Source organism: Brachionichthys hirsutus, chromosome 3 (assembly GCF_040956055.1).
Source record: "Brachionichthys hirsutus isolate HB-005 chromosome 3, CSIRO-AGI_Bhir_v1, whole genome shotgun sequence".
NCBI classification, from domain to species: domain Eukaryota; kingdom Metazoa; phylum Chordata; class Actinopteri; order Lophiiformes; family Brachionichthyidae; genus Brachionichthys; species Brachionichthys hirsutus.
Window position 1 is genome coordinate 1,529,158 of NC_090899.1, and position 8,451 is coordinate 1,537,608.

The 8,451-nt window shown below is 50.5% G+C and overlaps 2 protein-coding genes across 3 annotated transcripts; one reads left to right on the plus strand and one right to left on the minus strand.

Annotated features, from left to right (window-relative positions):
- LOC137917766 (ras-related protein Rab-5A-like) lies at window positions 1-4,478 on the minus strand. Of its 2 annotated transcripts, none has more exons than XM_068760497.1 (6): window positions 4,179-4,478; window positions 2,887-3,100; window positions 2,542-2,693; window positions 2,293-2,415; window positions 1,813-1,906; window positions 1-1,633 (listed from the first exon to the last, which is right to left on the minus strand). In XM_068760497.1, exons 2-6 carry the CDS (start codon window positions 3,050-3,052, stop codon window positions 1,518-1,520), a joined length of 651 nt encoding a protein of 216 aa, XP_068616598.1. In that variant the 5' UTR covers window positions 3,053-3,100; window positions 4,179-4,478; the 3' UTR covers window positions 1-1,517. The 2 variants fall into 2 exon arrangements, with proteins under 2 accessions (XP_068616598.1, XP_068616597.1); XM_068760496.1 differs by having other exon boundaries at window positions 4,175-4,477.
- A 347-nt stretch (window positions 4,479-4,825) lies between these two features.
- efhb (EF-hand domain family, member B) lies at window positions 4,826-8,183 on the plus strand. Its single transcript, XM_068760305.1, has 11 exons — window positions 4,826-4,856; window positions 4,989-5,048; window positions 5,118-5,252; window positions 5,346-5,529; window positions 5,610-5,699; window positions 5,985-6,114; window positions 6,203-6,283; window positions 6,356-6,423; window positions 6,498-6,652; window positions 6,722-7,315; window positions 7,440-8,183. Exons 1-11 carry the CDS (start codon window positions 4,827-4,829, stop codon window positions 7,575-7,577), a joined length of 1,665 nt encoding a protein of 554 aa, XP_068616406.1. The 5' UTR covers window position 4,826; the 3' UTR covers window positions 7,578-8,183.
- The last annotated feature ends 268 nt before the right edge of the window (window positions 8,184-8,451 follow it).

Below are 8,451 nucleotides of genomic sequence, written 5' to 3' on the forward strand. Positions count from 1 at the left end.
TTATACAACAGTCCTCTTTATTGGATTTATTAAGTTGAATTCAGACACTCCAAACCAATCAGCTCATCACTAGTAATGCTGTTTTACATCATCAAAATTCATCGAGCCGCGAGAGACCGTCAGGAAGGCTAATGACGCTAGCCGCCCTTAGCTGCAGGTTAGCGAGTCCAATCGAGTCCCTCGTGTAAAACCGAAGGGCAGTCATTATTTAAAACATCAACACTGTGCAATGCAAAACAAAGTTCCCAAACATAACCACGGACCATCCGAGGGAAAGTAACCCGACACCAGGAGTTGTTTTTTTAATAACACTACATTTACCCCCCCAAAAAACCCACCACTGTTTAACATTAGAGCCGTTAGCGACGCGGCCGTTAATTCAGGCTAAAGAAGAGCAGACCTGTCGGAACTGTACAATTGTTCAAAAGCTCTACAGGAATTCCTGGCGAGCTCTAAGAGCCGTACTAAAGGAGGAAGACGACAACATCGCACCCGATAACAACATTAGAGTATATGTTTTACACAGACGTGTGTGACAATGGGTAGCCGTCCAGTTTCCCGTCGGGTGCGCCGAACTCTATAAAAAGAAAGACATCAGTCGTCCGATTGGCTGCAGGTCGCCGACGGGCCCGGACAGAAACGCCCGATGAGCTTCGTGCAGAACTTGTTGCGTGTTTGCGTGTCGGCGACTCGTAGCGGGTAACGGCCGTCGGGTTCTCCCGTTGAATTCTCCACACGAGGTTGTTCCAGCGTCAAAATCAAACGACACAAAACTCTGAACTCGAGTCGGCCTGAAAGCGTTCGTTACGTCGACTCGCTGCTAGATCTCAATTAGAGCAAGCGGACATCGGAAACGCTCGCAGGTTAGGGAGGCGGCTGGTCCGATATGCGATCAGAAAATACTTCTGTGTATTTTTCAACTTAAAAACAAAAACGACAGAAAAACGGGGGGGGGGGGCAGCCCAAAATCAATTTACTGGACTTTCCACGGTTTGTACTCAGACGTCTTGTGTAACCGACACGCCAGGAAGGAAGGGTTCTCGGCGCCATCCTTCCCCGGCGGGATCTAAATACGTGGCTGCTGCGCGACGGACGATCGGGGAGGCCGAGAAATACGGGCGACATCGCTCGCTCGCACCCGACTCACGCCCAGGAAGCGCCAAGCGAGGCCAGCAAATCACACGAGACACAATCACACGTTCACAGCTTTCTTTCAAAAACGGGGGGGGAGTCGTCCAACTGAATGAGAAAAAGAAAATGTGTTTTTAGGCGTTGTAGTGATACATGCATCCATTATACTGATATACACTTTAAAAAAAAGAAATAAAAAAAAAAAAGAACATCAACAACAAAAAAAAGGAATTAGAAAGCAGCTATACAGAGTCTTTTAGCTATTTCAGGGGAGTGAGGTTGAAGGTCAGGAGTCGAAGGAGCCCGATGTCCAGATGTTCAGCTGAGAGGGAGGAGAAGGAGGTGAGGGCGTTGGAGGATGAGGAGGAGGAGGAGGAAGAGCTGGCTTAGTTATTGCAGCAGGAACGGCTGGTGGGCTGAGCCGTCTCCGTCAGGTCCACGCCCCGGTTCCGCCCGCCGCTGGCTCCGGGCGCTTGAGGCTCGTTCTTGGGCAGCTTCTTTGCTGCGGCGACAAAAGACAAAAGTGATGACATCATAGAATCCTCGGGTGGAAATCAGAGGAAGGGCTGATGGCGGTTAATCAGAAGAAGAAACCAGATCAACAGGAAATGACGCGGGTCATCCTCATTTCAAGAGAAAGTGTTCGTAAAAGCAGGAAGAGGCCGTTCCGGAAACGCTTACCGATGGCCATGAAGATCTCGTTGACGTTCATGGAGGTCTTCGCTGACGTTTCCATGAACAGCAAGCTGTTGTCGTCTGCGTACGACTGAGCATCCTGGGAAAGCAAAGTTTTTTAGAAATTAAAAACATGATGTCCTGAAGACTAAAGGGAAAAGAACCGCCTGACAGCAGCGGCGAGTCCGGGTGCCGGACCGGGCCGCGGTCGGTTCTGACCCGCACACCTTTGGCCTTTGGAAGGGATAAATAAGATGACGGAAACCCCAGGCAAGAACAGGACAGAAATATCGCCTTGTTAAGAGCAAAGGTCACGAAGCTCTATAGGAATGTGTAGCAGAAATGTCTTCAAATAGAAAAACAATCATCAGTTTGAACCTGAAACGTCGTGTTTGCGCAGAATTCGGTTTTATGGAAGTAATTCTGTCTCCGGGCGCCGTGTGGAACACGCAGCAGCGCATTCACAAGCATTTCACCAACACTAACCTGGAAGTCCAGCGCTCTCTTGCTCGCCAGGTCGGCCTTGTTCCCAGCCAGAGCTATTACGATATTGGGACTGGCTTGTCTCTGAAGCTCCTTCACCCAGTTCTTCGCTCGTACAAACGATTCCTGGCAAACGAATTAGGGAGGGAGGGAATCAGTTAGCGAGAAAAACAAAAACCAAACCACTAAAGATCCATGAGATGAAAGAAAAACAAGGAAACAAGCGGCTTCGGTCAGGCGACGCCGACTCACCTCGTTGGTTATATCGTACACCACGATGGCCGCCTGGGCCCCCCTGTAGTACATGGGAGCCAGGCTGTGGTAGCGCTCCTGCCCAGCCGTGTCCCAGATCTCAAACTTGACTGTTGTGTCGTCCAAACACACGGTCTGAGTCAGAAAGGCAGCTGCGGAGGGGGGGGGGGGGGGGGCAAAGCAGAGCGTCGACCGAGCTGCACGACTGGCGTGTTTATGAAGGTAATGATCTCAACCGACGGCGGCGACGCACTCGGTTTGTGTTTGACACAACAGACTTCATTAACCCCGTGTAACCCGGAATGGAGGGAAACAAGCTGAGAACTGCCTGACCAACGGACATACCTCCGATCGTGCTCTCTTGGAATTCGTGAAACTGTCCCTTGACGAAACGAAGTACGAGACTTGACTTCCCCACGGCCGATTCCCCTAAAAGTACAAGTTTGAACTGGTAGATTTTGTTCCCTGCATTTGGCCCATTGGGTCGCGTCGCTCCGCTTCTACTGGCCATGTCACACCGTCCGGTTTCTTCCTGCAATGCTGAGCGACTGAGGAAAAACTGTAGAGGATAACAAACCCAGAAAAGGAACACACACACACAAAAAAACAACATAAATATGATTCAAAAATCAAGAGCAGTTAACATGGTTAAAATTCAAAGTCATTGTTTACTGTGATTATTATTAATCAAGAATGTAGTCCGTCATATTTACAAGAAGCGAGCCACTAATTAATAATCACTAAACTGTCATTTAAGGACAATAAAGATGATGACTGTAATTAAGATAACAAATGAAAGCGATTAACATCAAACCAAAATCGAAAGCCACACTTTGATTCCTTTCCAAATGAAAGGAGAAAGTTTCTTTTCCATAACCCGATGATCAAAGAAGTAACAAAAACACACAGACGCTGCGGTCGGAGTCCTGATTCCACCTGAAACAAACACGTCATTTATGTGCCACAAAGTTCAGGCCACACAGGCGCGGATATGCTCTAAGGTTAAGTTATAAACATAACGAAATCTAAATCGCATTACGACACACATTTGCTCACAAATAACCTGTAATGTTGTTGTTGTTGTTTCCCGAGCTCGTATCTCAGGCGTCAACGAATGCGAGGTTAGCAACAAAGCTAGCTCACTAGTGAGATCGAAACGTGTAGCTCAAAAATCGACCTCGGCGACATTCCGTTACTTCTAATCGTGTACGACAAGACTGGACACGCTAAAATCAGCGATTCACGAGACGTTCGGGAACGCCATGACAGAGATGATGCAGATCTGGGTGTGTACAGCTAATGACAGCTAGCTAGCTAGCATTAGCAGCATGACGTTCATTTAGTAAACTACGTACTTAATGGCCACACATGTTCGTAGACTTAAACGCGGGTCGGCGCGAGGAGAAGTGGTCTAAACATGACAACTGATCGAGACTTAAGGGTGAAACAACCTAAGATTCCTCCGCTAACTAGCCTGGCCCTTCCAGTGTCGACTAGCTAACGCTAGCTAACCAGATAATAGATACTGGGATGGCTAACATAGCGAGCAAACGCCGTCTAGCTGCGGCCGAATCGGGAGGAGCCCTCCGGATAGCATTTAGCTAGCTAGCTAGCTCAAATATCAGCTACTCACCTACAAAAACAAGGAGGCTAGTTCACGCGAAAGATGTCTCCCGGATAAAGATGGCACTTCACCGAGCGTCGGCGACCCAGCAGCCTGCCGTGGCGTTAGCGTTCATAAAGCACCGCGACGTCGCTCTCTCACTTTCAACTTCCCTTCTCGCATTGTACGAACGACGATGACAGATCGTGTGACTGAATTTGACAATCCGCCTACGTAACGGCGCTGCGGACCAATCAGATTAGGGGATTCACTCCCAATTTATTGTGACGCAGTTCGCCTTTTCAGGACTACAAGAAAGGACTACAAGAGAAATTCGACCCGGAAAGAGGAAATATATCCTGATATTAGTGCGCGTGGATTTAAAAGGTTGCCTGAAATCGATATAGAGAAATGCAAAATAAAATAATTGACGCGAAGTTTCGCATTTATCTAAATAATTATTTATTCTCATGAACTATACATTTTCGGGCACTACGTTGACGTGATGTTGCCACGCAACGGAAATCAAACACTCGGCTCCTCAGCGTCGAACTCAAGAATTCCCTGCAATATTTAGACAGTTCTCCGGTTCTACCGGGAGAAGACGAACAGTAAAGGTGAAATATAAAGTATAAAGGTACCTGGGCTGGCCGCCATCACTACACGGCGACTAAAGATGAATATGGCTGATGAAGGTCCAAACATACCTCGGGTGAGTCACCTGGCGCTCTGACCACATTGCGTTTAAATCTGTGTATCGTTTCAGATAAATGAAGCTGTTTCTGTGGACAGGAAAACCTTTAATGAGGTTAAAACAATAACATTTGTGTCTTTAAACCAACAGGCAGGGAAACCGATGCCTGTCGGAGACGGAGCGAAGGCCTGCTTACAGGAAGCGGCGAGGGTAAGTCCAGCAGCAACACGCAGGATCACCTGTCCAGGTAAATGAAAGTCTCCGTCCTTCGGCCTCCAGCCTCCCACCCCGTCGGCGGTACGGAAGTTCCGCAGACCGGAGGCAGGAGCTCCGAGGGTTCACCGAGGGAAGGCAGATGATCCAGATGTTGCCAGCGGCCTCGTTCATGGCGTCGGCACCAAAACGTCCCTCAGCGTGAGTCCGGCTGGGGACGCCACGCTCCTCCTCCTCCTCGTATCGCCCTGCTCAGGAAGGAGGGTCTGAAAGATTCCTGCGTGATCCCAACAGAGCAGCAGCAGCTTGCTGAATCCACCCGAGAAGACGTGGTTCCAGCAGAAGGTCCAGGAGCTGAGCGAAGGCACGTACGCCTCGAGTCGCCTAGCAACCACGGGCCCCCGGGGCCTCGACCGACGCGCTCGACTCCCCGCCTGCTGCAGCGACGCGACCACGTACGGGGCGAAGACAGTTCCAGGTTTGGTGTCAAACCGCGGTGGATGAATAGAAACAAAATGGCGTGTTTGGTGTTAAAGGAACGTCGCGGTTTCTGTCCAGAGCCGGATGTGCGTGAGATTATTAACCCTTCAAAAGCAGCAGCGGAGGACGAGAGGGACGCTCAGGAGGGACGGAATCCTCGCGGTGTTGGTGAGACGTGTGGATGGGCTCATCCTGGATTATGACAGGTCGAGTCTGTCCGGGATTATTGATCATTATTGATCTTTTCACGCCAGGAAGTACCGTAAATTCCAGATTATAAGGCGCTACTTTTTTCCTAAACTTTAAACACCGCGGCTAATTTATGCATTTTTATCTGATTCCATTTTAAATGCACTTTAAATGTGGGCACATGCGGCTTATAGACAGGTGCGGCTTATAATCGGGTGCGCTCTATAGTCCGGAAATTACGGTAAACGCCTCGCTCTCCTCCAGGCGAACAGTTAGACCAGAAGTACGACCGCGCTAACTACAGCAAAGACAGCAGGTTCGGCCTCCCCACGCCTCATTTCAACGACGGTCGGAACGTCGGCAGAACTCTCCTCTGGCTGGGGGGGGAACACAAGTGAGTCGACGCGTCTGGAGATCCTGTTCAGATCGCCGTACGCGTATAAATAACGTTTACGCCCACGTGTGCTGCTGATTCGCTGCAGGTTTTACAACCCGAAGACTGTTTGGAGGAGATCTGGGAACAGGGAAGAGATGACGCTGCAGCTCAGCAAAAAGGCCGAGGCGTAAGTTCCTCTCTTCTCCCGAACAACGGCGTCGGATCTGCTGACTCGTGGTGAACTCGTGACCCTCTTCAGGAGAGGACACGCCTCCAATATTCCGCCAGGCCACACCTTTGGAATTCTCCCGCCGCCAGATGAATTTGGTAGAGTTTATGTATTAAAAAAAAATCTACTTCCTGGTTGACGCGTCGGAAGGTGACACGGCGCTGTGGTTCAGGCGCCGGAGACATAATCCACGCCGCTGAGCCGGGCCGGTACACGAGAGGCCGGGACCGGCGCCGCGGCCGGGTCAACGCGCTGCGGCACCACCTGAAGAAGATGAACTTCCACAACTTCCCGTCCCTGCTGCAGGCGTTCAGAGAGTACGACAAGGTATGACCCGGGCGCAAAATCAAGTCGATCAAAGAAACGGTCCGCGTGCGTCTGTCTGTAAATCGCCAGAAAGGCCGCGGCGCCATCGACAGAGACGACCTGCAGGAAGTGTGCCGTCAGTTCCAGCTGGACGTGAGCGGGACGCTCCTGGATGACCTGATGGACGGCTGCGACATGGACAAGGACGGACAAATCGGCTTCCTGGAGTTCGCCAACTTTCTCAACTGGAAGGACAAGATGGCCGTCACGTCTGCAGAATCCGCACGGCTTCCTGCCTCCCTCGCTTCGGTCAAGCCCGGTGACCTGCAGCCCGTTGAGCCAGGCAGCTCGCTGAAGACCCTCCGGACCCCGAGGCGACCCGGGTTGAGCCCGGACCGCTTCAGGACCTCCTCCTCCTTCATCGGAAGCGCCAGAGATCGTCCGTTCGCATCAAGTAAGCCAGAAACAAAGATGCGGGTCGATGAGTCACGCGCCGGAGCTGAAGACTCTCTGCCCGTAGGCGGCCGCACCTTCGGGATCCCAACCGTGCGCCTCGACCTTCCGGCTCCGCGGTTAAAGAAGCTCACCGACACCACCAACTACGGCGACGCGTCCACGGCTGCACATCTGCTGCGTCCATCGGTCCACGAGGAGCACTTGTTCAGTCCTCGCACCAAGGAGGAGGTACGCCAAGACCAGAGGAGGTTTGGGGGACTCAAATGAGCCATTCCAGGATCCTGTCAGCCATCTATGACATCATCAGTGGGCGGTACCTTCGGTGACCCTCTTCTTACCCCCCCCCCCACAGATTGCTGAGATCCTCAGGAATGTCGGTGTGAATGTTTCCGAGGAGACGTTCGAGGACGCCTGGAAGCTGGCGTCCGTGAAGAATCCGGCGGGAGAGGTTTCTGTCCAGGTTTTCCGGAACATCCTCAGATCAATGTGATGACGCCAGCGTTTCTGTTCGAACAACGCAATGAACTGAACACATCAGATATGCGTCGTTTGTATTTCAGATTGATTTGTAATCAATATTTTCAGCTTTGGTTTACACCAGCCGTTCAGATCATGCCAGCTAACTCGTTTCTTTCCCTCTTATCTCGACTTGTAGTTCATCATCTTCTCTCTTAGCATGAAAACGTTGAATTCCACGCCCAGAAACGAGCCTTTCATCTTTGATCTCTCTTGGTTTGCTTTGAACTCAACCAGTCAGACGGTGAACGCTGAGAGTTCCCTCCTCAGCCTCTGACGATTTGTTTCGCGAGAGTTTGAAATCTGATTTCCGAGCACATTAACCTCGCAATCATATTGATCAGCCTTAAAATGGTCGCGTGGGCGAGATGGCGAGGATTAATGGGAGGCGTCCCAGAGCTCAGACGCACGTCGACCGGCGGACAGACGCGCGGACGAGCGAGGAATTGTTTGCAATCTGTTTCACTAACCAGATTAATCAAACGGGTTGGCAGGCAGCCGGCTCCGATCCACATGTCAGAATATTACAGAACAATAAAATCATGAATAAAAAAAACTATTAGCTTCTCTGCGTATTCCCCACTTGCTTTTGTTTTCTTGTTAATTTCCATTCAGCTGAGCGATGCACTAGCATGCTAAATTGTTTAACGTGCTCCCGCCGTACCCGTGAGCGTATTGACATGTGCTAAAGCTAAACGCGTACTCCTCTAATCTCATTACTTCTCCACTGGAACAAAAAAATAAATAAATCAAAACCCACGCAAAGTTCCGCAGACCTCATTTTAATCCTCAGCGCGTTTCATTACGCATGAATTAGCGGCTGCTAATGACGGAATCCTCTCTGTTTG

What these genes read in the sequence shown, in the direction of transcription:
- LOC137917766 (XM_068760497.1), bottom strand. Translation starts at nt 3,052, where the DNA reads ATGGCCAGTAGAAGCGGAGCGACGCGACCCAATGGGCCAAATGCAGGG. An exon ending in CCAAGAGAGCACGATCGGAG is followed by an intron (nt 2,694 to 2,886) that starts GTATGTCCGTTG and finishes CCCCCTCCGCAG; the next exon opens with CTGCCTTTCTGACTCAGACC. An exon ending in TGTACGATATAACCAACGAG is followed by an intron (nt 2,416 to 2,541) that starts GTGAGTCGGCGT and finishes TTCGTTTGCCAG; the next exon opens with GAATCGTTTGTACGAGCGAA.
- efhb (XM_068760305.1), top strand. Translation starts at nt 4,827, where the DNA reads ATGGCTGATGAAGGTCCAAACATACCTCGG. An exon ending in CGTTCAGAGAGTACGACAAG is followed by an intron (nt 6,653 to 6,721) that starts GTATGACCCGGG and finishes GTAAATCGCCAG; the next exon opens with AAAGGCCGCGGCGCCATCGA. An exon ending in GTCCTCGCACCAAGGAGGAG is followed by an intron (nt 7,316 to 7,439) that starts GTACGCCAAGAC and finishes CCCCCCCCACAG; the next exon opens with ATTGCTGAGATCCTCAGGAA.